At 36.4% G+C, this 27,883-nt stretch overlaps 1 protein-coding gene across 1 annotated transcript in view; it reads left to right on the forward strand.

Moving 5' to 3' along the window:
- Positions 1-27,883, forward strand: part of SLC28A3 (solute carrier family 28 member 3) — a 96,144-nt gene that overhangs the window by 50,841 nt on the left and 17,420 nt on the right. The window contains exons 2-9 of the mRNA XM_049770701.1: positions 275-373; positions 6,329-6,390; positions 10,394-10,485; positions 12,374-12,563; positions 16,162-16,306; positions 19,246-19,359; positions 19,907-19,984; positions 27,315-27,395. Of these exons, the coding sequence (XP_049626658.1) occupies positions 275-373; positions 6,329-6,390; positions 10,394-10,485; positions 12,374-12,563; positions 16,162-16,306; positions 19,246-19,359; positions 19,907-19,984; positions 27,315-27,395 (861 nt within the window). The remainder of the gene's footprint in view (positions 1-274; positions 374-6,328; positions 6,391-10,393; positions 10,486-12,373; positions 12,564-16,161; positions 16,307-19,245; positions 19,360-19,906; positions 19,985-27,314; positions 27,396-27,883) is intronic.

Below are 27,883 nucleotides of genomic sequence, written 5' to 3' on the forward strand. Positions count from 1 at the left end.
GAAGCCTGAAACCTATGGCTTAGTTTCAGGCCCACTTAGAACATTATATGGCTCCAGCAAAGGCAACTGGCTCTCCTTTATATCTCTTCCTCAAATCACTAAACTTTTTTATTATAGCAAGAAAAGATATTTTCTTTCTTCATAAACTCAAGATTCAGTGACTCATCATTTGTTTCACCTTCGTTATACTTTCATGGATGGAATCATTTATTGAAAGAACAATTGTTTCTTGACTCTGAAATTTTATTTTTGTAATTTATATTTTTTTTCTTAGGCTGAAGAAGACTTTTGTGAAAACCAGAATTCATCAGGATACAACAGTACGCTACGGGGCAGAGCTGTGCAAAGCAAAGAGTTAGGAAGCATCAATCAGGTATGGCTGAAGTGTTTTGGCAACCAGTTACCATGGCAACTGCATGCTATCACCCTGAGAGCTGAAGGACAAAAATCTTAATGCTCAGTGGTCACAGTAAGAATAGATTAAGGGGGCCGGGCGGTGGCGCTAAAGGTAAGGTGCCTGCCTTTCCTGCGCTAGCCTTTAGCCTTGGACGGACCACGGTTCGATCCCCCGGTGTCCCATATGGTCCCCCAAGCCAGGAGCAACTTCTGAGCACATAGCCAGGAGTAACCCCTGAGCGTTACTGGGTGTGGCCCAAAAACAAAAAAAAAAAACAAAAACAAAAACAAACAAACAAAAAAAAAGAAATAGTTCCTGGCAGGCACGGGGGACCATATGGGACACCGGGATTTGAACCAACCACCTTTGGTCCTGGATCAGCTGCTTGCAAGGCAAACGCCGCTGTGCTATAAAAAAAAAAAAAAAGAATAGATTAAGAGGGGCTGGAGAGATAGCACAGCGACGTTTGCCTTGCAAGCAGCCAATCCAGGACCTAAGGTGGTTGGTTCAAATCCCGGCATCCCATATGGTCCCCCATGCCTGCCAGGAGCTATTTCTGGGCAGATATCCAGGAGTAACCCCTGAGCACCGCTGGGTATGGCCCAAAAACCAAGAATAGATTAAGAGCTCACTGGAAGATTAAGGGCAAAAAGGGAACACAGACTGCTAAACTAAGAGTTTGTGTTTATACAACTGTCCTCAAACTCCCTGAAAGACTCCTTAGACTCAGAATTTCTCTGACAATACATCATCATATATACAAATGCCATACTAAGGTAGACAGTTATGGACAAAAGCAATCCCACTATAAAGTAAAAGAGACAGACCAGAGGCAAAGCTAAAATAAAATTCTAAAACTTTTCTTTATGCCCTGTGATTTTTCAATAACATCTAAGTTTTCACAGAAGTTTGAGCCATTCTGCCAGAATGCCAGAATGGCTTTTTTATTAGGATTCAGCATAGTGTATCATTCAAAAACTTCTTCTGATAAAAAAAAATAAGCAAATTACATTATTTTATCATTCAAAAAGTAATCCTAAAGTGAGTTTACTCATGATAAAAAAAATAACTGCTTTGAGGTAGAAAAGTTAGGAAATTATTGCAGCAAAAACTGGAAACAAGAGTATTACTTGTAATTCCAGAATAAATCAATGCCTAAAATCAGTGCCCTTTACTATATTCAGTACAGCACTATTTACAACAGCCATAACCTAAAACAACCCAGGTGTCTGACAGCAGATGAGTAGTTAAAGAAGTTGTGATATATCTACACAATGGAATATTATGCAGCCCTGAGAAAAATGAAGTCATGAAATGGACTTGGAAACTATTATGCTGAGTGAAATAAGTCAGAGGGAGAGAAATAGACACAGAATAGTCTTACTCATCTATGGGTTTTAAGAAAAATAAAAGAGACATTATTATAATCATACACAGCGACAATAGAGACAAGGGTCAGGAGATCCAGTTCAGGATAGGAAGCTTACCACAAAGAGTGGTGAGTGCAGATAGAGTAAAGAAGGTTCTACTAGTACAATGACAGCTCGGGACAAGAATTTAGTGCTGAAAGGGGAGAAAGAGGCATGCAAGGCAACCCCCTCTATTAACAATAGTGCAAACCACAGTGACAAAAAGAGGAGAGGAGAGAGAGAGAGAGAGAGAGAGAGAGAGAGAGAGTGAGAGAGAGAGAGAGAGAGTGAGAGAGAGAGAGAGAGAGAGAGAGAGAGAGAGAGAGAGAGAAGCAAATCACCTGCCCTAGAGCAAGGCTTTGATAGGTGGAAAGGGGTGAAAGGAATGGGAGACATCAATGAAGAGAAGGGTTCACTGATGAAGGATGGTGTATATTGTATATACGGTATATTGAAACAAAACAATGAACAATTTTGTTATCACAGTGCTTAAATAAAGCAATTAAAAAGTAAATAAAAGCAGTGCCTCTTGCACCTTCTATAGGTGCATTTTTATAGCACTTTTTCATTTTATTCATTGTGATTTACAATTTATAATATTGTCAATGATAGGGTTTCATGAAAGCAAAAGAAAATGAATTAAAGGGGAGCTAGAGCGATAGTTCAATGGACAGGGTCTTTGCCATGCACACAGCTGACCCAGGTTTGATCTCTGGCATCCCATATGGTTTTGAGCCTACAGGGAGCAATTTCTGAGTACAGAGCCAGGAGTAAACCCTGAGCACTGTAGGATGTGACCCAAAACACACACACAAAACAAAAAAAAAAAAAAAGAAAATGAATTAAAAGCATTGATATCAGACTCGAATCCATAAAGTATCTTGAGAAAAGCATAGGCAGAACCCTTAATAATATTGAATCTAAAGGCTTGTTTATCAATTAATGCTATTGGCCAAGCAAACAGAAGTGAAGGTAAGTGGGAAGGCATCAAACAAACTATTGAAATTGCTTTTTTGAAAGCACGCATGAAACCACTAGGCCAGAGAGAATACAGAAAAGACTGAAACACACATTTTGTGTGCAGGAAGCATTGATTAGATCCAGAACTTCATGGTTCCCAAGCCCCTCTGAACAGACCCCAAAACAAAGAATAAAGCAGGTATATGCTCATATGCACCTATGCTGGGATCATGCTATAATACATTATAAAAAGTATTTATATAATATCCTTTAATAAGAAGAAAAAACTATTTCTATCTACAAAAATATATATTTTAGATGTTTTTAGAGATTGTTACAATTGTCAAGCCTTGGAAGTAACCAGTATATCCTCAGTAAATGAATAAGTTAATTAATTATAGTACTTCCAGACAGTGGAATACATATATATACACACATATATATTATGTTTATAGACCTGGTCTCTGATTTCTCCGAGAATTAAAAACAAAAAAATTATCAAGTAATGAAAATATCTAGGAGGCATTAAATTTGTATACCATAATAATTTGTACAATAATAATTTAGATTTAATATTTGATCACATCAGTTGTTATTTTAAAAAAAACTACTAAGGTTTAAAAACATTATTAGATTTAAACAACAGGTATGTGAATATTTCAAGGATGGAGTATAGCATCAAGATTTAGCAACTATGGTCTTTGGATGGCCTTGGAAGAGCCAGTTAGCAAAAATCTGCTCACAGTTGGTTTAGAAGTAATCAGGTTGTAAAGAGAGTTTGGCCACAACTTCCAAGAGGTTTGTCTGTGAGAGGAAAGGAGGATATATATCCATGGTTTTGGGGTCAGGAATGTTTTTGTTGTTTTGTTTTAAAGATAAGAAGGGTTGACGCCACTGAGAAGAACTTTTCCTGGGACCATAAAGAAAGACCTTGACATTGTACAACTAACATGCCTGGAAAGCCTGTAGTCAGTCTTATGACAGGATGCTTCATGGGTAGAAACACCCTTTTTCTCTTAGGCCAAGGAAATTTGCCTTCTAATTTCCCCCAATGATTACAAAAACAAAAATGAAAAGCTTGCCATATCTACACCCCCCTTTTTAATTTTATTTTATTTATATCTTACAGATAGGGGCTCCCGCCTTTTTCATAGAATTTTAGAACATGAATCATTTTGTTTTCCTGATATTTCTATGTCTTCCTACAAATTGAGAAAAGAAAAAAAAGTGGATGGGACCCAAGGGCCAAGTGGTCTCAGGTGCATTGAGTAGGGGGGGAGGGGAAGGTTAGAACTAAATACCCAAGTCAAAGTCAACAACAATAGAATCAAGAGACCCAAACTATTACAAGCTAAACACGAAAAGGATCAGTCCAGGAGGCTAATGATGAAGGTATGGGATGCATGCTGGGAACTATGGTGGAGAAATGTGGTGGGAATGTGCCTGAAATACAACTGTGAAAGGCTAGTAATTCCCATTGATTTCATTACAAAATTAAAAAAAGAAAAGGGTTGAGGAGGGGTTAGAAAACAATAATAATAAAGACTTTCCACATACATAATGTGGTGAAATTTTACTCTACATGTAAATGACCTAATTATGATCATTTAAATGCAAAACATACCAAACTTTGATTATTGGTCAGGCAAAGTATTAGATGGAATATAAAAATATGTAAAAATCATCCTAGAGAACACTTGGTCCTCATTTGCAGCAGATTAGATTGGCTATTCTCTTACTGTTTGCCTTACTTATTGTCTTACTTATTGCCTTACTGGTTCCTGAAGTTCAGCCCTAAAAACTAAGAGAGTTTCAGTCAAAAGTGTCATGTAGGTGAGCATGGAAGAACTATACACCCATAGAATTGATGGAAATACTCTAAGGATACTTTAACTCAGTCAAGCAAAAATAAAGAGAATCAAAACCTACATGGATATAATAGAAAGTTGGGCTCATGTTTGACATTCAGCCTCTTCTTCTAATCAATCATTAACCTCACTGATTAATTCTTCTCTCCTGTTGCTGCTGATTACAATAGCTATTTAAAATATTGTTGCAGAATAGAAGAAATGAGGATTCTGACATTAGGATAGCTTGTAGATACTTAAGAACTTAAACAGAAATATTGTTCAGGTTTTTTTTATTCAATTATTTAGATCAAGATTAGCTATATAAGAATAATTTTCTTTAGCTCAAGGGATAGAAGGATCCTATATCACAAGGTAACTTTTATCAACTCTTTTTTTAATATATTTTTATTTAAACACCTTGATTACATACATGATTGTGTTGTTTGGGTTTCAGTCATGTAAAGAACACCACCCATCACCAGTGCAACATTCCTATCACCAATGTCCCAAGTCTCCCTGCTCCCCACCCAACCCCCGCCTGTACTCTAGACAGGCTTTCTATTTTCTTCATACATTCTCATTATTAGGATAGTTCAAAATGTAGTTATTTCTCTAACAGACTCATCCCTGTTTGTGGTGAGCTTCATGAGGTGAGCTGTAACTTCCAGCCCTTCTCTCTTTTGTGTCTGAAAATTATTATTGCAAGAATGTCTTTCATTTTTCTTAAAACCCATAGATGAGTGAGACCATTCTGTGTTTCTCTCTCTCTCTCTCTCTCTCTCTCTCTCTCTCTCTCTCTCTGACTTATTTCACTCAGCATAATAGATTCCATGTACATCCATGTATAGGAAGATTTCATGACTTCATCTCTCCTGACAGCCGCATAATATTCCATTGTGTATATGTACCACAGTTTCTTTAGCCATTCATCTGTTAAAGGGTATCTTGGTTGTTTCCAGAGTCTTGCTATGGTAAATAGTGCTGCAATGAATGTAGGTGTAAGGAAGGGATTTTTGTATTGTATTTTTCTGTTCCTAGGGAATATTCCTAGGAGTGGTATAGCTGGATCGAGAGTTTCTTTTCTTTTTTTTTTTTTTTGGTTTTTGGGCCACACCCAGCAGCCCTCAGGGGTTACTCCTGGCTGTCTGCTCAGAAATAGCTCCTGGCAGGCACGGGGGACCATATAAGACACCAGGACTCAAACCAATCACCTTAGGTCTTGGATCGGCTGCTTGCAAGGCAAACACTGCTGTGCTATCTCTCCAGCTGAGCTAATGTTCAAATCTATATATGAAGTCTTGTATTGCCTGAAAAATGAAACTAGCCTTGATCTCTGGTATTTGAAAATTAGGGCTGGTAGAGTGTAAAGGAAGTGATTCATGCAGCATCTAGTATTAATTTCATTTCAGAAAAGAGGTTGAATGATTGATTACAGTAGTAACAGGAGTAAAAAGCAAATTATGAGTCTGTACCATAAAGAAAAGGAAAAATACTAATAGCTTCTTTGGTAGTAAAGGAAGAGACAAATGAGCCTGGATTTTTTTTTGTAAAGGCAAGGAAAAAAATGTCTGTGCAAAAGGCAATTGCAGCCATCTTCTTGCATAATAATTTGAAAGGTTCCTTTGAAAGATTTTTGCCAAATTTCTGAATGAAGGGTCTCAAGGTTCAGTCTGTGCAGAATTCTCATTATTTCATCAATGTATGATTTCCAGGATGAAGAACAGGTAACTATTGGAGACAACTTGGAGGATGATCAAGAGATACAACAAGAAGGGTATGATTTTTTAACCCAGAATAAATAATCAGACCTATTCTTATTTGGTTTTGACACTTTATTTTATATTCATATAATTTAATTTTTATATTATTTTTAATTTGGTTTTTGTTTGATGGGACATAACTGGCCTGTTCAGGAATTATTACTCCTGTCACTGTGCTCAGAAATAACTCCTGGCTGGCTCAGGGGACCAAGTGGAATACTAGGGGTTGAACCTAGGTCAGGCACCACAAGTGTCCTATCTTCCAGCCATCATTATCTAATTTTAAGCATTTATTATGACTTATTAGAGATTATCCCCACCATCATTTATTTCCCTTAATAATCCATTCAACACTAATTTTTTTATTTTACTTATTTTGGTTTTTGAACCACACCCTCAGAGATTAATTCTAGCTCTTTGCTCAAGAATTACCCCTAGAGGTGCACAGGGAACCATAGGAGATGTCAGGGAGGTCAGTCACATTTAAGGCCATCTATTATTCCTCTAACCCTGCAACACATTTTTTTTAATTAATGTAGCTCCAAGTAAATCAATGGAGGTAAATCCAAACTATTAACTTACTGGAAATCCAATTTCCAGGACAGTCTTTTAATTAAAGGTAAATTATCAACTAATTGTTCCAGTCTGTGCAAAAGTCATTTACTCATCTTCTTACCAACAATCAATAAAAAACTGACTTTCCAAAGTTCAATTCAATTAAAATCACAAGAAATTTTCTCCTACCTTGTTCTATCCTCAGGGTATTATAAGTCATTATTACCCTATGAACTAGAAAAGGCAGACTGCTATTTCCATTTGGGGATCAGAAAAATAAAACTCAGAGAAATTACTTGCCCAAGATTGGTCAGAGAAGAACAAAACTAGTTTACAATTTCAATTCCTAATTCTAGTCTAACATTGTCTGTTTCTATCATAATAATTAAGTACTTGTCAATTTTCTAAATTCCTACGAAATTGCATTTAAGTCTTACTTCTCTGAGGAACATTGTTTTTAATGTATCATAAAACATTTTTGAAGTCTGACTTAGGATCAAAAGTACATCAACAGGGCCCGGAGAGATAGCACAGCGGCATTTGCCTTGCAAGCAGCCGATCCAGGACCAAAGGTGGTTGGTTCGAATCCCGGTGTCCCATATGGTCCCCCGTGCCTGCCAGGAGCTATTTCTGAGCAGACAGCCAGGAGTAACCCCTGTGCACCGCCGGGTGTGGCCCAAAAACCAAAAAAAAAAAAAAAAAGAAAAGTACATCAACAAGCATATTTGCCTTGAATATTCACCTTGAAATTGATCTTAGTTCAGTTTTGAACTTAGTTTAGTTCTCATTACTGGGGACTTAGAAATTCTCTTACATAATCAAAGGCATCCAAACTGCTCCAGAGAGGTAGTAGAGGAGATAGGGTACATGCTTGTAGAGAGTCAACCACAGTTCAATCCCTGGTATACTACACAGTTTTCTGACCACTGCTAGGAGTCATTCCTAAGCACATAGCCAAAAATAATTCCTTATCACCTCCAGGTATATCTTTAAAAATACCAAAAATATCTTTTAAATATCTTTAAAATACCTTTAAAAAGAGGTGCTCAAGTTTCACTAATGTTAGTGTAACAGAAATACCAACAAGAATTTGGGAATTATCCTATCAAAATAATTAAATAACCAAAGCATCTGTTTTTAGATGTTTTATTTTATCCACTCACTGTCAGATGGTAGCAATGTACCACTATATTCCTTACATTTAAAGTGTGATAGACGTAGTCTATAGAGTAGATGTATGTGTCATATGAAGTGTCCGCACTGCACCATTATTTTTAGCACTACATTCACAGCAGAGAAAAATACAATAGCAGCCTTTTCCTACATTTGACCATAAAAAGTGTGACATAGCTAAGCTGTCCTTTGGGATTTCTTTTGGGGGGGGGCAGTTTGGTTTGGAGACCACTTTCAGTGATGCTCAGTGATAATTCTTGAGCATTCAGGAATTCTTCCTGTGCATGACCTTTCTTTAAGAACAAAAAAAAGGGCCTGGAAATAGTAGAGGGTAGAGGTCAATCAGGTTTGATAACCAGTATCTCATATGCACAGTACAGGCTCATAATCCTCTCATAGGCCCCAGTGCAAAGTTATAAAAGTTGTAAAAGACTATTCCAGTTAGGCAATGTATACTACTACTTTATGAAAGAGCACAACAAAGCCAATAGGAGTAAAGTGTAGATGAAATCTCTAAAGGCTCACAAGTCTTAACAAAAAATGGCCCTGGAGGCCTGGGGCCATGCCCTAAAACTTGTAAGGTAACAGACTTCAAAGTGAGGTGTTAGATGTGCTGGAAGAAAGGGAAATAAAAACTTAAATAAGTTAGGAGCCAGAGAGATACACAGTGGTAAGGCGTTTGCCTTAGACGCAGAAGGACCGTGATTCAGATCCCGGCATTCCATATGGTCCCCCGAGCCTGCCAGGAGAGATTTCTGAGCATAGAGCACTGCCAAGTGTGCCCCCCCAAAAAAAAATAAATAAATAAATAATAAATAAGTAGGAGGCAATTTCTGCGAGGGTCTGAATTCTCTAAGATCCTGGAGGCTGGACATGAACCTTACTAGAAGAAAAGCAGTGCTTTTAGAAATGCTTTCCAGTATCCTGACAGGGGCAACTTTTAAGTTCTCAGAGCTTCTGTGGGGCATCTGTGGAACCCAAGAAAAAAAGGATAGTCCAAATGAGTACACTCCTGTGACCTTTGTATCTCTCTCACTGGTAGACATAATTCTCCCTGAAAGAAGTTATATGAAGACCCCATTTGTTGATTTGCTACTCACATCCTACAACAAAGGTTTGGACAAAAAGAAACATGCCACAAATCCCAGATATGTCTGATATAGCTTTATTACCACCCCTACTGTTTAATAGATCTCAAATACATGAAGCCTACTTTACATTTCAAACCCCTAGTGAAACTGGACAGTGTTCCTCTAAAGAGAATAGAACCCAAACTTTCTCAAAATCATAGAACCAGAAGAGACTATATTTTTAAAGAGATGTGTTAATTTTATTTGAGGTATGTAGGTTACATCCAGCAGGACTTCTTACTCTGTGTTCAGGGTTTAGTCATTTCTGGCAGTGTATGGATAACTATATGATGCATGCAGTGCCTGGGAGAAAATTGGAGTTGGTTACATGCAAGACAAAAATTGTATTTCCCGTAATGTTTCACCAACCTAAAATATTTTTGCTTTGTTTTTGTTTGTTTTTATTTTAACCTGAAATTTTTAATCAACATTCCACACTATGGCTCAAAAACTAATGACAAAAGGCCATGTTAATCTAGTGAGAAACACTCTGCCCATAATATATTCATCTACTTTTGATTGTCTCATTTCCGCTTCTCAATTTTTAAGAACAGGTTTCTTGGAGCTTTATAATCCCTCAAGGGTAGACAGACACATTTATTCATCAAAGTAGTCCAAATATATAGCTTATTTTAGTTTAAAATGAAATAAGCTTTCCATTCCTGTTTTGTAGGACATATGTTTCATACTTTTTTTGTTGTTTTAGGAAGATTTTCTTGCCTGAGATGTTTGTTCCATGCATTAAATAACAAAAATCCAATCAAATTAATTATAAAAACTTGATGAGCTTTATTAAATGATTCATGAATTAGACAATATCTCGTCTAATAAGTAAAAGAGTCTCCAAATAGCTGTACAATACGAGGGTTTATAGAGGCAGAAAATAAAGTCTAGATAAGGGAAGAGAAAATTGTTTTAAGCTTAGGTAATCCACTCTGTGGAACATAAAAAGGCCTTTGAGAAATGAAAATGTTCACTACTTTAGTGATACTAATCTTAAATTTTCATACTGACCAATTAATACTGAAAAATTTCAATTGAATTTGATAAGTGTTATGGTGAGCTTAGCACAATCCCCTCAATTTTGGGTTCTTTCACCCTTTTCAACATATGCTAAGATGTTACCTCTGCCTACATTTTTACTTTTGTATTTTTACAGGTTTCTGGAAAAGAAATATAGTAGACTTTGTGACTTTTGCAAAAGACACAAAACAATCCTTAAGTACATCTTCTGGAGCATTTTATTAGCAGGTAAATAAGAAAAGAATCAGATGCAAGTGTCTCTTTAAGGAGCCCTCAAATATTAACTTTTTCAAAACTAAAATGAACCTCTTTTCTCTATATCACACTGCGTCATCCAAAGAGGCAAATCAAGAAGCTCCTGAGGGGGGTGGAGTGGTGGCACAAGCAGTAGGGCATTTGCCTTGCACGTGCTAACCTAGGATGGTCCCTGGTTCGATACCCTGGCGTCCTATATGGTCCCCCAAGCCAGGAGCAATTTCTGAGTGCATAGCCAGGAGTAACTTCTGAGCATCACCAAGTGATGATCACCAAGTTTGATGATCCCAAACCCCCCCCCCAAAAGCTCCTGAAATTATTTGGGGTGCCTATGTAAGTTGATTCTTCATCTAGTTGGTTTGTATGAATAGTAGCTAATTGTGTTTTGTTTTGTTTTGGGGTCACACCCTGGGGTGCTTGGGATTACTCCTGGCTCTGTGCTCAGAAATCACTCCTTGTGACTGGGCAGACAATATGGGATATTGGAGATCAAACAAGGTCAGGTGCATGCAAGGCAAGTGCCCTACCAATTGTGCTATTGCTATTGCTCCAACCTCGATAGTAGCTAATATTTAGCTCACTTACTCTCATAGTCTTGGCTATTGTAATGAATATCTGAAGAATGAGCAACACAAATCCAGATAACTAGAAAACAATAATTTAAAAAGGGTAGAGGGGCCTGAGCAATTGCATAGCAAATAGAGCATTGTCTTTCACATGGCTGAACCAGGTTTGGTCCTTGATATCTTATGTTATATGGTCCCTCAAGCCTGCCAGAAGTAATTTCTGAGCACAGAGCCAGGAGTAACCCGAATGCCACCGGCTCTGGCCCCAAAACTAACTGACTTATATAAAATTTTTGCTTTATGATAAACCACCTTGTATTTATGTACTATCTACAGAAATACAGGTAGAACCTAGGGTCACATCCAACTTCTCTTTCATAAAGGCAGAGTGAGATATTATGTCCACCCAATTGGGGTATATCCTAATAATAGTTCCTCCAAATCAAGAACCTTTGTGGCTCATTCATCAAACAGCACTCTCTGTAAAGTTTGAAAACTTCTCCACCCAGATCCACTGGCTTGAATATAAAAATTCCATGTCCTAAGAATCAGTGTTCAGAAAGTGCTTAGACAGCCACAGTAAAGATTGTGGCCTTCTCTATGCCATTTTAGACTTTGGAGCACATAGTGAAATCATACATCTCTTCCTTTTTAATATGAAAGCCAACAGTTGTGCATGACTACGTTCCTATGAAACTTTACCTGCAAAACACAAATTTAGAGAAACAAATACAATTGTAGTTACCACCTTTAAAAAGAGACTGTATTTGTAGACATTCCTAGGAAATGTTGTCATTACTAAAATAATTTCTTTCTAAAGCCATATGGTAATCACCCAGTTGGGAATGAGAATAAGCTTCTTTTAATGTTCTATATATCTATAAATAGAAAAAATTAATCCAAAAAAGATTATCTAGAGAAAAGATAAGCCTCATGTATGCACAGAAACCAATAAAGGGCCTTATAATCTGGTCGTTTTAATAAGGTTATGTAAAAGAGGGATAATAAATATTGAATGGAAAGACAGAACAAAGACATTCTCAATGTGAAAATAAGGGGGGAGCTATAGTACAGCAGATAGAACAATTACCTTGCATGTGGCCAACCCAGGTTGAATCCTCGGCATCCCATATGGTCCCCTGAGCCTGCCAGGAGTGATTTCTGAATGCAGATCCAGGAGTGATTCCTGAGCACCACCAGGTTTAATAACCCCTGAATCTGCACTTCACTGGACTGGACTGGTGTTAGCCAACTAAAAGTAATGGTGATGTTCACTGTGTTTGCTTCCTGAACAGGTTACCTAGCTCTGGTGATAGCAGCTTGTGTGATCAACTTTCACAGAGCCCTCCCTCTCTTTGTGATCACCATAGTTGTCATCTTCTTTGTGATCTGGGATCACTTTATGGCAAAATATGAACAACGAATTGTTGAGTGCTTGTCCCCTGGGAGAAGACTACTGAACAACCATTGGTTCTGGCTAAAGTGGTAATGTAGCTGTTTCTTTTATTTATATCTCTTTCTACATTGTTCCAAAAATCTTGCTCTAAGATTATTTCTTCACTTATAGGATATTGAAGATAGAAACAAATTATACAGTGATCCATTATATTGCATTTATTTTATAAAGAGAAAATCAAGGTCTAACTAAGGCAAACTATGGAGGCGTTCAAATGCCTCTACATATTCCCTTAGTTCGAACGACCTTTATATGATAAAAAAGGCTGTCTAAAAGATATTAATTTATGGGGCCAGAGAGATAGTATAGAGGTAGGGTGTTTGCCTTGCATGCAGCCAACCCAGGAGATGGTGGTTAGATTCTGGGCAACCCATATGGTCCCCCAATCCTGCCAGGAGTGATTTCTGAGTGCAAAGCCAGGAGTAACCCCTGAGTACTGCCAGTTGTGACCCCAAATCCAAAATAAATAAATAAAAGACATTAATTTGGTAGCATTTTATGACTTACATTAGAAAGATACCTTTATGGCTACATATCAACATGAAGTTAGGATTTTGAGATATTGGGAGAGTTAGTCATTGTGTAAGCATATATTTAGCTTTCTTGATTTTGGCAGGGGAAGAACATTGTGATAAATATCTGTCTTGGCACAGAAGGAAACAACATTTATGTCACCCAATCTTAATATCTATTTGTGAAGAGATTTTTTAACTCCTAATTATTAAGATTTCTGACAAACCTAAAAAAATTAACTATTTTGCTTAATTTTTCTCCCTAATTTACAACCTTTATGTAAATTATAAATTATATATTTAATCATTGTTTACAAAATAAATAGAGCACAATTAATCTTAGTTTGCATTTGTTTTCTCTGGTTAACTATTTAATTTGTTTACAAAATTTTGCCATTATAAATATTTAATGAGCATAAATCATATCCATATTTCATTAAATTAGGCCAACTGGTAACTCATCATTATTGACTATTAAGGTTAAACAGTTTTTAATTAGATTTGTTTTTCTTCTGAATTTCCTTCCCCAGAATTTTCTTCTTCATCTTTCTTTTACTCACTAAAAATATGCGTTTTAAATTTTTCTTTAGTTAAGACCACAAAACATTTTTTTCTTCTTTGGGCCACACCCTGTGATGCTCAGGAGTTACTCCTGTCTATGTAATCAAAAATCATTCCTGGGAGGCTTGGGGGGCCATATGGGACTCTGGGAATTAAACCACTGTCTGATCCATCCTAGATCGGCAGTGTGCAAGGCAGATGCCCTACCACTGTACTTTCGCTCCAGCCCCAATACAAAACATTTTTTATAATAAATATGTTAAAATTATGACTTGTAAAGACCATGGATGTATCTCAGCCATAGAGCATGTCCTTATATACTTTGAATTTAATTTTCAATACCCTAAAAAATATATTTTAAAAAAATCATGACTCATGGTAAGGAGTCAGGAAACTGCCACATAAAAAGGAAATAAGTGTCTAATAATCATCTTAATATGTGAAAGATTTTTACATCATATATTGGAAATAATAAGACACTGTTAAAAGAACTAGAAGACATAAAAATTTTTGAAAGAGTCCATGTTTATAGTTTGAAAAAATTTACATTGCTAAAATGCTCATGCTACCTACAGCATTACATAGATTCAGTGTAGCCTCTATGAAAATCGCATTGGCAGTACCAGAGAGATATTTCATTGGGTTGACCAAATATACTTTGCATGTGGCTAACTCAGGTTCAATTACTGTGTTGCATATGGCCCCTGAGCACTAATAGGAGTAATCCCTGAGCACCTAACCAGCATTAGATCCTAGTTAGTGATGAGTGTGGTCCAAAAATAATACCCCCCCCCCAAAAAAAAGCTGCATTGGCATTCTTCAAATAATTAGAAAAGATTGTACTTCTTCCTTTCTTTCTTTTTTTTTTTTTGTATGTGTGTGAAACAAAAATGTTTATATTGAAACTTATTTAGAAAAATGTGAAGGGAGAGAATGAGGAAAGTACATGTTCAAGAGAATACAGCCTTCTTCAGAGATAGCAGTACCAAAGCATAGACAAATGAGTGAGATATGTGGTCAAGGGAGGACATGGGCTTGAAGAGCAAACCAAAACTTAAAATTTTTATTTAGGTACTGGAGTTTACAATATTGTTACTTTTCATTGGTATTTAATTACAACATCACACCACCATCAAAGAGAAACCTCTACCAGTGTCCCAAGGACCCCTCCCATTAGCCTACCCCACAGCCTCATGTAAACTAGGTGAATTAGAAAATATTTTAAAGAAATTAATATAAAAGCATAAAATATCCCAAATAATCAAAACAATCCTAAGAAAATATGCAAAAATAAGATGTTCTCTGACTTTAAGCTATACCACAAAACTATAGTATTTATAACAATTTGATATTGGAATAAAAGTAGACAAACTAAATACAATTGCTAGCCATAAATATGACAAAGGAGCCAATAAAATAAAGTGTTATCAGAAAATGTCAATAGAAAATTGAACAGCTTTGTACAAAGAAATAGTTATATTCTTGTCACATACCATACACAAAAGTTTACTATCAGTGGTTTATTCTGCAGATGATCACTAAAAGCTTTTACCTCAGCCTCTCTCTGTGTTCTCCTCTCTCTTCAGGTGGTCCCCTTGTGTAGGGTAGGACCCAGGGCCAGTTCATACCATCATAACCTTCATGAGATCTACCAGAAATCATCATGCAATTTTAACTTTATAAAATAGAATCATGCTATCCCAGCACTATCCTTCTACTATTTCATTCAAACTGCAAATCAGCCTATCAGACTCCCTAGATTCCTCCGGAAGTCAGAATTCAATATAAAGTCTACTTTAACTCTGAGAGGCACCAGTTATGTCAGGTCTCTACTGAAATGAACACATATTAAGTTTCGTCTGAAAATTAATAAGAACCAAATACCTAGCCCATCTCCCAAAACAAAGGTAACAAATTACAGATTTCATAAAGAAAAAAAAATCACTGAACTTCCTACTCAATCATTTCTCTTCTCTGAGTCTTTTTTTTTTTTTTTTTTTTGCTTTTTTGGGTCACACCCATTGACGCTCAGGGGTTACTCCTGACTATGCACTCAGAAATCGCTCCTGGCTTGGGGGGACCATATGGGATGCCGGGGGATCGAACAGCGGCCTGTCCTAGGCTAGCACTTGCAAGGCAGGCGCCTTACCTCTAGATCCACCGCTCTGACCCCTCTTCTCTGATTCATAAACCTGTGAAAGACCCTAAAGTTGTAGAAGGAAAACACACTGCATATTTATTTATTTGTTTATGGTCTATATTAACCTTAAAGTCAATCTGTTGATATTTCTAACAACAAAGGGATTAGAGTGATAGTACAGTAGGTATGGCATCCCATATGGTCCCCCAAGCCTGCCAGGCATCATTTCTGAGCCCCAGAGATAGGAGTAGCTCCCAAGCACTGCCAGCTGTGGCTCAAAATACAAAAAAAAAAAAATCTAGCATAACTTTCTGATGCTAGGGTGTGTTACTCTTGTTAATAGTGTTTATTTAGTCAGGTCTCATTAAGATTTTCAAATTAGCTCAACAAATGCCTCCTTTCTTGTTTTATTAGGGTTATTTGGTGTTCACTAATCCTTGGGATTATTTTATGGCTGACCTTGGACACTGCCAAACTGGGCAAACAGCAACTGGTATCATTTGGAGGACTCATAATGTACATTGCCCTGGTATTTCTATTTTCCAAGCACCCAACTAAAGTAAGAATGGACTAAAACATTTTGGGGGTTTTCTCTCATATGCAAATTGCTAAAAAAAAATTGAGGAGACAAATAAACTGTTATTCAAAGTTTTTCTTTTATTTTTGGGGGGTCACACCTGGCAACTCTCAGGGGTTACTCCTGGCTCTATGCTCAGAAATCACCCCTGGCAGGCACGGGGGACCATATGGGATGACGGGATTCAAACCACTGTCCTTGTGCATGAAAAGCAAACACCCTACCTCCATGCTATCTCTCCGGCCCCTATTTAAAGTTTTTAAAGTTTTACCTTGCTATATTTCAAGAGACAGTAGTACCTTTCCTCTTGAGCTCTCATAATACTGTTATTCTCTCATTTTTCACTCAGTCATTTTCTATATTATACATGCACCTACTTCCCTACATTAAACACACACAAATAAAAGTCATAATTTTGATGTATATTTTCCCTGACAATAACTTTATATTTTCCCTAAACAATAACTTTATTGTTCTGTCATTGTATTCTCCAATTTACCAAACTTTCATTTAATAATTTGCAATTTAGACTATTTTATTCCAAGTTTTTTTCTCCTTAACAGTTTTGTTCACATTAATTTCAATTCTCATTCTTTTTCTGCTATTGTATACTCTATTACATTGACAATACTGAGTCATCAAACTTCACACTTGTCTCAAAGTGATAAACTTTGACATTTATCTGAACTTCATAAAGTATCATGTAAAATTTTACACGAGGGGCCGAAGAGATAGCATGGAGGCAGGACATTTGCCTTGCATGCAGAAGGACAGTGGTTTGAATTCTGGCATCCCATATGGTCCCCTGAGCCTACCAGGAGCGATTTCTGAGCATAGAGCCAGGAGGAACCCCTGAGCACTGCCAGGGTGTGATCCAGAAACCAAAAAAAAAAAAAAAAAAAAAAAATTTACACAAGAAAAAAAATATTCATCAGAAGTTAAAGTCACTAACCTAATAAAAGGTAATATTCCCCATGGGTTGAACATTTATGTTTTTTCTATGCTTACAATCTCATGGCTCTTTGCAAACAATCTCATGGCTCTTTGGAAACCACTCATGTCTGCACCAAAAATAAAAGTAGATACCGTATTTTCCGGCGTATAAAACGACTGGGCATATAAAACAACCCCCTAATTTTGCAGTTAAAACATAGGTTTAGGCCTATATTCGCTGTATCAGACAGAATGTTCCTGTGCTGCAACTGTATGTACCACAGTGAGCCAATCACAACAAGCAAAGGTTCAAAGGTTATACTGTAATAGACTTCCTCTCTGACTCTGGCCAATCTGAGCAGGCTTTTGACAGCGTAGATTTGGGTCCAGAACATTGTCTGATTTGCATGCATAAAAAGCCTGCATGGATTGGCTGAGTTAGAGAGGCAGTCCGAGCAGCCTTGCAATGATTGGTCCCCTATCATAGGCAACTTTTCTGGCAATTCCCTGGTGGCATCAGTTAATCTCCCCTTCTACATGAACCAAACAACACCCCATCCTCGGACCCTAGCAATGAACCACCAACACGGTTAGCTGGGTTTTGCCAGAAGTGGCCCCCAGATCTTCTGAGTACTGTTTGGGAGCCCCCAAGAAAGAGATTTGGAAACTCTGAGGCCTGATTTTTTTGTTTGTTTGTTTCGTTTAGCGGCATATTGAAACATTTTTCGGGATATACTTGTCGTATAAGATGACCCCTGATTTTCAGTTGAATTTTTTTGTTTCAAAAGTCGTCTTATATGCCGGAAAATACGGTAATTGTCCATTATTGCTGCACTCTTGGGTATGCCTTAGAATTAATTGGTTCCTTTTACAGTGAAATGCAAATTCCCTGGAAGAGTGGAATTTCACTTAATCGACTTACAAATCATCAGATTAGCAAACCTTAGCCACACCGAGGAGTTATTTTCTGCCTTTTATTTTTAAAAAAATAAAAATAATTTTGAGTATCTAATATGAACAACCAGTAGGAAGATCAGATCCTTCTTCCTTTAATGACTTTTCTAATATTATAAAAACTTTGTGGCTAAATTATTTTGCCAAACATTAATATAAGTTTTTGACTAAAGTCTTCGAACTCAAATTTTTTAAATATAATTTTTATTTTAATCATAGTGGCTTACATATCATTGATAATAATATTTTAGGTACATATTAACATAAAATTGGGGGAATTCCCATCACCGAATTGTCCTCCCGCAACCTCTGTTCCCGTCCTACTCCCATATCCTCTTCCCTCACCCCCAGGGCTTGTCTCAAAGAATAAGTGGTCCCCCCTGTGTCTAGCTTACTACTTAGTGGTCTTACACCTGTTTGGTCTTGGTACCTCCCTTATTTTCTTCTCTAACTGGGAGTCAGGACTAGATAGTTCAAGTTATGTGGTTTTGTTTGAAGAAGAGAAAAGTAATAAACTGGGGAAAAAATCAAATACTCAGAAAAGGGGTGGAGTCTTCCTAGAGGCTCTCATCCTAAGTTTGAGAGACAAAGGGGCAAAAGAAGGTGAAACACCACAACAGTACAAAAAGAAGTGTCAAAAAAAATATCCAGTGAGCACTCAAAAAAAAAAAAAAAAAGATAAGCATCACATAAAAGCCATGGTATTTAAATAAAGAAATGTGGCAGAGCACATAAAGGAAGAAAAGAAAAGAAGAAAATAAATAAATAAATATAAATGGAGACAACAACTTCAATAGCCAAACAAAAACAAAGAAGTCGACAAAAACTAGATAAATAAATTAAAAAAATAGAGGAATACAAAGTTGAGATTTTTAGTATGATCTTATCATTAGATTCTCTGCCAATGACTGCTTTGGCTTCCCAAATAAAATATTGGTAACAGACTATACTTGAGATACATCTGAAGTGAACCTTAACTCACCATTTATGCTGAGTCACCATTTACTTCTAATAAGTTCTTTTCATCTTTCTAGGTTTACTGGAGGCCTGTCTTTTGGGGAATTGGGTTACAATTTTTTCTTGGGCTCTTAATTCTAAGAACTGGTCCTGGATTTATGGCTTTTGATTGGTTGGGCAAACAAGTCCAGGTATGTCTAGTTTTAAAGAACATCTTGTTTTTATGCTACTGTTAATGTTTTGACGTAATACTCAGAATGTCGTAAATAAGCATTGTTTGATCTGCATTAGATGTACCATATTTAATTTCATAACATGAATTAAACAAATAATTTTATTTACAAAGAATATGTTCATGCATCTAGTTCTGCTATTACCATGATTGTCCTTTCTAATTTCATCCAGTAAGTCACTCCTCTACACCATTTTGCCCTTGGATCAGGCTCAGAGAGTGTCACAGTTCCAAGATGTTACCACCGAGAAATGCATCTATTAGTGACAATGTTTCATTATTGAACATCCTGCAGTCAGATAATGAGAAAAAAAAAACTCTATGCAGATAGTGTTCAAAAATAGATTTCCATGTCATCTCCTAGAAAGAAAAAAATTCAGTTTTCCAAGTTGATCCAACAAGTCTGTTGAACTCTTTACCCTCTGTAGAGCCTGGTGGGTCCTGTAGACTATAATTACTACTTCAATCATTGTCACCCATTTGTTCTTGTTCTTTCTTTATCTCAGACTTTTTTGGAGTATACTAATGCTGGTGCTTCCTTCGTCTTTGGTGAGAAATACACAGACCACTTCTTTGCATTTAAGGTAAAGCCAAATCATTTTTCTAGATGATTACTTTCTTCTCAGTAACTTAATGGTTTTCAAAAATGTTCAGCTAAAACCAAACTAACTAGATGGTAGGTCATGTTATTGGAGCAAAGCACACCACTGTCCTTGTTCATTATAAATTTATATATACAAACCTTTTACTTTGTTACTATAACATTAAGAGAAACATCTAGAGAAAATATTAAATCTTCAAGTAGTTGGGGGAAGAACTTGTAATGTTGCCTAAGAAATTATACTTATGAAAATCACATGTCATAACAGTATCTAAAACTTTAGGGGAAAAGGACATTGGGTATTTGGTAATTAAGAAACAGAGATTGTGATAAATAAGCTTCCTGCCTCAGGTCACTGGTCCATCACATCAGTGGTCCTATGACATCAGAGAGCCTCATGAAATGAGCAAATTAAACAGGTTGACTGCAGTGTGGAGAGAGCCCCAGGGGATTGAGAGACAAATGCAGGTACAGATGTGAGCATGAGAAGATTCAGCAAACTAATCAATTTTCACAAAGAAGCTCCCTGTGCCAGGGCCAGTGGCTCTGCCAGATCTGTGCAGATCTTCACACTTAGTGAACAAAAAAAGAAAGCTCTGAAGATCCAACTAGTGAGGAAATGTTCAAAGAACTCAAAGAAACAGTGGAATGAGCAGCCATTAAGATTCAAGAGAAGGGGCCGGGCGGTGGCGCTAAAGGTAAGGTGCCTGCCTTGCCTGCGCTAGCCTTGGACGGACCGCGGTTCCATCCCCCGGTGTCCCATATGGTCCCCCAAGCCAGGAGCAACTTCTGAGCACATAGCCAGGAGTAACCCCTGAGTGTTACCGGGTGTGGCCCAAAAACCAAAAAAAAAAAAAAAAAAAGATTCAAGAGAATCTGAGAGCATAAATGAGAAAAATTCTAATAGAAATGAAAAGCTAGTTAGGTGAAATTAAAAACTCATTGGAAGACTTCACAAGTAGAGTAGAACTATAGTAGAGTAGAAATGCTGAGGACAGAATCTGTGAGCTCAAAGATGAGCAGCACAACACCTCCAGACAACAGAAGTTCAAAAAGAGCCTTAAAATAAATAAAGAGTAAATGGGGAAAATACCCAGATACCTGAACAGACAACAGCAGAATTCTGGGATAAATTCAATAGGAAAAAAAAAAAAAAACTTAAGCCCCAGAATGACAAGACGAAAACCTCCATGAAGAATCAACAATGATATCATTGCAGAGAAGTTCTCAGAGTTGAAGAGTGCATGCACCCACATCCAGAATGCCCAAAATTGGATACCCAAACAAAAACACCCCACGGCACATCCTATTTGCAATGATGAAAACCATAGATAGATTACCAAAAGCAGCAATAACAAAGAAGGAAATAACATACAATCAAGCATACTTAAGAATCACCAGCAGCCTCCAGACCTGATGGCAGTGGTAGGAAAAAGTGAAAAAAACTCAATAGAATTAACACCTCACCTGGAATAATTTACCCAGCCAGACTTTCATTCAAGTTAGACTAAAGAATGCACACTACTCTGGATAAACAAAAGCTCAGGAACTTTACAGACTCAAACCAGTGCTCGCGTCAGCAGCACATATACTAAAACAGATTCTAACCAAACTTAAAAAAAAACTTAAGTGACTACTTTAAAGTAAGACAAACTTCAAAAACACACTAAACTAGAAAAAGATGACACAAAACCCCATTACAATAATATCTCTGAATGTCATTGGACTAAATTTACCAATAAAGATACACAAAGCTGCAAAATGGATCAGAAAATTGAATCAAACATTTTTCTGCCTGGAAGAAGCATATTTTAAAAGTCAGAACAAACATCAATGCAAAGTTAAATATTAGAAGAAAATCCTGGGGTTGGAGACATAGCATGGGAGGTGAGGTGTTTGCCTTCCATGCAGAAGGACAGTGGTTCGAATCCCAGCATCCCATATGGTCCCCCAAGCCTGCCAGGAGCAATTTCTGAGCACAGAGCCAGGAGTAACCCCTGAGCGCTGATGGATGTGGCCCAAAAACCAAAAAAAAAGAAAGGAAGGAAGAAAGGAGGGAGGGAAGGAGGAAGGGAGGGAGGAAAAAAAAAGAGGAGAGGAGGAGGAAAGGAGGAAGAAGAAGAAGAAGAAGAAGAAGGAGAAGAAGAAGAAGGAGAAGAAGAAGAAGAAGAAGAAGAAGAAGAAGAAGAAGAAGAAAGAAGAAAAAGAAGAAGAGAGAAGAAGAAGAAAGAAAGAAAGAAGAAGGAAGAAGAAGAAGAAGGAAGAAGAAGAAGAAGGAAGAAGAAAAAGAAGAAGAAGAAGGTGGAGGAGGAGAAGGAGAAGAAGAAGAAGAAGAGAAGAAGAAGAAGAAGAAGAAGAAGAAGAAGAAGAAGAAGAAGAAGAAGAAGAAGAAGAAGAAGAAGAAGAAGAAGAAGAAGAAGAAGAAGAAGAAGAAGAAGAAGAAGAAGAAGAAGAAGAAGAAGAAGATTATCCTGTAAGCAAACAACCTCTTAAAAAAGTAGTGGTGGCCATATCTCAGACATCATAGACATCATAGGCTTAAAAATGGTTATGAGACAGAAAGCTCATTATTCAATAATCAATAAATATGTACATCAGGAAGACATCACAATCCTACACATATATGCACTCAATGAGAGGCCAGAAAAATACTTAAAACAACTTCTAATAGACTTGAAAAAAAATCAATAACAATACAAGTAGGAGAAAACTTTAACACTACATCGTCATCTCTCTATAAATCAACCAAGCTAAAACTCAACAAAGATATACTGTTTTTAAAGGAAGAAATAGAAGAGAGTTTCTTAATAGATACATAAATATGTATAGGGCTTTTCATCCCCCCACAGCTGTATACACTTTCTTCTCCAATGCACATGGAAAATCCTACAAAATAGACCACATAAAACATGTCTCCATAAAATAAAAAAAATAGAAGTTGTATCAACTATATTCTCAGACATTGCTGAACTCAAAATAGAAGGGAATTGCAAACAGACAGGGAAAAAATAACTTTAACACTTGTAAATTTAAAAGTTCGCTACTGAACAACCAGTGAATCATAGATGAAATTAAAAAAATATCAAAACATTTCTGGAAACAAATGAAAATGAAGGCATGAATTAACAGAATTGGTGGGACACAGCAAAAACAGTATTAAGAGGCAATTTTATAGTTTTGCAAGAATTCATCAGGAAAGAAGGAAAGGCTTACAAAAATATTTTCATAGCACAGCTTAAGAAATTGGAAAAGGATCACTAAAATGAGCCAAAAGTAGGCAAATGGAGTAAATAATAAAACTTAAAGCATAAATTAATAAACTGGATACCAAAAAAGCAATACAAAAGACCAAAGAATGCAACAGTTGGTTCTTTGAAAAAATAAACAAAATAAATAAAACACTAGCAAGAAGAGAAAGAAAGAAATTTAATAAAAGAATCAGAAATTAAAAAAGAAGATTTCACTACAGATACTATGGAAATTCAAAGGATAATCAGAGATTACTTTGAGAATTATTATGCCACAAAACAAGGGAATCTAAAAGATATGGATAAATATTTGAACTCCTAAAATTTCCTAAGGTTGAACCAAGTTGATCTGCAATACATGAACAGACCTATCATGATTGATTAAATTGAAATGATAATTAAAAAGGCTTCCCAAAAACAAAAGCCCAGGTCCATATAGATTCACTGGTGAATTCACTAGTGAAATCTTTAAACAATTCCAATTGTTTAAATTGAAAAAACTTCCAGAAATTGAAGAGATATAAACACTCCCAACAGTTTCTATGAAACTAACCTCACTCTGATAACAAAAGCAGTCCAAGACACAACAAAAAAAGAGAATTATAAGCCAATATTTTTAATGAAAAAAGATCCTCACAAAATATTAGCAAATAGAATTCAACAGCTCATCAAGAAAGCTTATACACTATGACCAAATAGAATTCATTCCAGGGATTAGAGGATAATTTAACATATATAAGTCACTTAATATAATATACCACATAAAGGAAAAGCAAAAATATTATGATTGTATCAATAAATGCAGATAAAGAATTTGACAAGGTCCAACACCTGTTCATGATAACAAAAAAACTCTCAGCAAGATAGGAATTGAAAGAATTCTGTAATATTGTCAAAGCTATTTACCACAAGCCCATGGAAAAAATATACTCAATAGTGAAAAATATTTAAAAGCCTTTCCTTAAAAAAAGACCCTTTCCTCTAAGATCAGTCACAAGACAAGGTTACACACTCTCACCACATCTATTCAAGTACTTTCCATAGCAATTAGGCAAAAAAAAAAAAAAGATATCGTGAATATCCATATAGGAAAGGAAGAATTCAAGCTGTTTGCATATGACATGATTCTGTATCTAGAAAATCTCAACAATTCTGGCAGAAAGCTTCTAGGAACTATATGTTTATATAGTAAAGTGGCAGACAATAAAATTAACATGTAAAAATGCATGTTTTTATATACAAATAATGAAAGAAAAGAGATACTGAAAAATTCTGTTCACAATTGTGCCTCAGAGAATCAAGTGCCTTGGAGTCAATTTAACTAAAGAGGTGAAAAACCTACAAATCAAAACTACAAAAACTGCTTCAAGAAATAAAAGAGGACATTAGAAAGTAGAAACATATACCCTGCTCATGTATCAGAAGGATTAACATAATTAAAATGACAATATTTCCCAAGCCTTGTGCTGACTTAATGTCAGACCTATAAAATACTCATAACAGTTTTCAAAGAAGTGGATTAAACACTCTTGAAATTAATTTGGAATAATAAATATCCATGAATAGCTAAAGCAATCCTTGGCAAAAAAAAAAAAAAAAAGAGGAAACACTTTTCACAACTTTAAACTGTATTATAAAGCAGTAGTCATTAAAACGGCATGGTATTTATCTGAAGGTATTTATCAGATCAGTGGAATAGACCTGAATATTTAGAGCTGGACCCACAGGTTTACGATCAATTAACTTTTGAAGAAGGAGCCAGAAATACAAAGTGGAGCATGGAAAGCCTCTTCTACAAGTATTGCTGGAAAAACTAGTAAACTACATGCAAAAAAAAAAGTGAATCCAGATCTCTCTTTACCACCATACACAAAGATTAAATCAAAATGAATTAAATACATTGCTATCAAATCTGAAACTATAAAGTACATAAAAAAAATGTAGGCAAAACACTCCATGACATTGAGACTGAAGAATTCTTTAAGGATGAAACACCACTGACCAAGCAAATGGAAACAAGATAAATAGAACTACATTAAACTATGAAGATTCTGTACTTCAAAGGAGACAGTACTAGGATACAAAAAAAGTGCCTATTAATGGGATAAACTATTCACCTAACACCCATTCTGTAAGAGGTTAATATTTAATATGCACAAGACACTGATAGAACTTAACAAGAAAAAATAGTCTAACCCCATTCAAAAATAGGGAAAATAATGAACAGAGCGTTTCTCGAAGAGGAAATTCAGATGGCCAAGAGATACATTAAAAAAATGCTCCACATCTCTAATTATCAGGGAGATGCAAATCAAAAAAATCAAAGCAATGAGATATCATTTCAAGCCACAGAGACTGGAACTCATCACAAAGAACAAAAACAATCAGTGCTGGCATGAATATGGGGAGAAAGGAACTCTCATTTACTACTGGTGGGAATGCTGTCTAGTCCAGCCTTTTCAAAAAATAATACAAATATTCAAAAAAAATAACTAGAAATTGAGCTTCCAAATGATCCAGCAATACCATACCTAGAGATATATTCTAGGAACCTAAAAATACCACGCAGTAAAGCCCTCTGCATCCCTATTTTCGTCTCAGCACTATTTACAATTCCAAATTCTTGGAAACAACCCAGATGTCCAAGACTAGATGAATGGCTAAAGAAACTTGGTACATCTACACAAATGAATACTGTGCCGCTGTTAAGTAAAATGAAGTCATGAAATTCACTTACACATAGACAGACATGGAGATTATTGTGCTGATTGAAATGAGTCAAAGGAAGAAAGTTAGACGTAGAGTAATTTCACTCATTTGTGGAATTTCACTTATCTGGAAACCAAAGTACCATGGTCAACTATGTCAAATATGTGATGCATTTTCTTTAAATATTTCTTTAAATAAAGTAAATAAATAAAAGGGAAGAAAGAAAGAGAACAAAAAATGTTTTAAAAATAAAAAAGAAGCATAGTAATAAACAAATATGTGAAAATTATTGTATCTTGGGGCCAGAGAAATAGATAGCACAGCGGTAGGGTGTTTGCCTTGCATGTGGCCAACACAGGACAGACCCAGGTTTGATTCCCGGCATCCCATTTGGTCCCCCAAACCTGCCAGGAGCAATTTCTGAGTGCAGAGTCAGAAGTAACTCTTGAGAGCTGCTGGGTGTGGCCCCAAAACAAACAACAACAAAAAAGAAAAAGCATTATTGTATCTCCAATGAGTCAATAATACAGTGGCAGAAGGTTTAGTAAACCCTGGTTAGCTGTTCATTCTGTTAAATTCTACAGGGATGACAGCCTCAAACATATGAAGTTGTCCAGAAATTGAAGGCGTCTTTACTGATACTAAAGCTTTTAGGGGCAAGCTCTCAGTTGCCAGGCTTTCTGGAAGAAGAAAATACAGAAGGGTGCCCGCACTCACTACAAAAAGTGCTGGTGATATCATCTCAAATACTGGCATACTTGAAGTTTGTTCAGATTAGTGTCCCCAAAAGGAATTGTGCAGGGGTGCTGATGCAGGCCCACTGGCAAAACAGAGATTCTGGGTGATGAATGCAGTAGGTGTGGCTTTGGCAGAGCAGGGCTTGACTTCTCCTTTTCTCTCCAGATTGCCAGCTCTCTTGTTGTGTGGCCAGTGTACCCATGATTTTTCATGGCTTGGTTTACATGGTTGTTTTTTTTTTTTTTTGTATTCTTTTATATTCTCATATATCTTTCCTATATCACTGTCAGAGTTTTCACCACTGCTAGGGAGGAAACGGAAACTTTCTGAGTGTGGGAGATGATCTTGTGGCTTCATGAGCAATTGGCCACATATTGGGCAAATGTCTTACCTCCTGCACCATTTCTCCAATCCTGTTCGTTTTTCTAAATGGACTTAGCTTATCCAGAACAAATTAGTATAAGAGACTGAAGTGAGAAACTAATGGTAAAAGGTCTATTTAGTTTCATCATTATTACTTAAGATTCAGGGGAAGATGAAGTTGGAAACTCCATGAAACCTCGTAATAACTGGGCCAACAATAAAATGATGTTTTGGTCCCTCCCATGTCACATCCAGGTCCTGCCCATCGTGGTTTTCTTCAGCACTGTGATGTCTATGATGTACTACCTGGGGCTGATGCAATGGATCATTAGAAAGGTACGTGGACTGTCACAAACAAGGTGACAGGTATAAAGCTGGTTATTTTAGGGACAAACTCTCAACTTTCTTTTACCCAGGTTTTTACAAAGTACCTTCTTCTTTGCTCAAAGATTCTCTACTGCCATACAAATATCTTCTCTCCTAACGTCTTTCCTTCATGCAACCATAAAATAAAGGCTTTAACCTGCAAAATATTTTCATAAAATCTTTGCAATTAGACAAGAAAGTAGTTAACTGGGACAAGTCAGACCTTCACCTTAAAGAGCAAGTGCCTTAGAGTCACTGCTTTTCTTTACAGGGTAATAAAATTATACATTTCTGATGTTTGAATTGCCACAGAACGAAAGCAAAAAGGGGAAGCTGCTTTCAGCTTGTAAAGGAGTTTGTGAGCATACTTTTTTTTATAGTTTGAGAAGTTCTTATTCTTGTTGCCCAGAAACTGCCAAACATTCATCTGTTAGCATAGAAATAAGAAATTTGTCAGT

Source organism: Suncus etruscus, chromosome 3, assembly GCF_024139225.1.
Source record: "Suncus etruscus isolate mSunEtr1 chromosome 3, mSunEtr1.pri.cur, whole genome shotgun sequence".
NCBI classification, from domain to species: Eukaryota; Metazoa; Chordata; class Mammalia; order Eulipotyphla; family Soricidae; genus Suncus; species Suncus etruscus.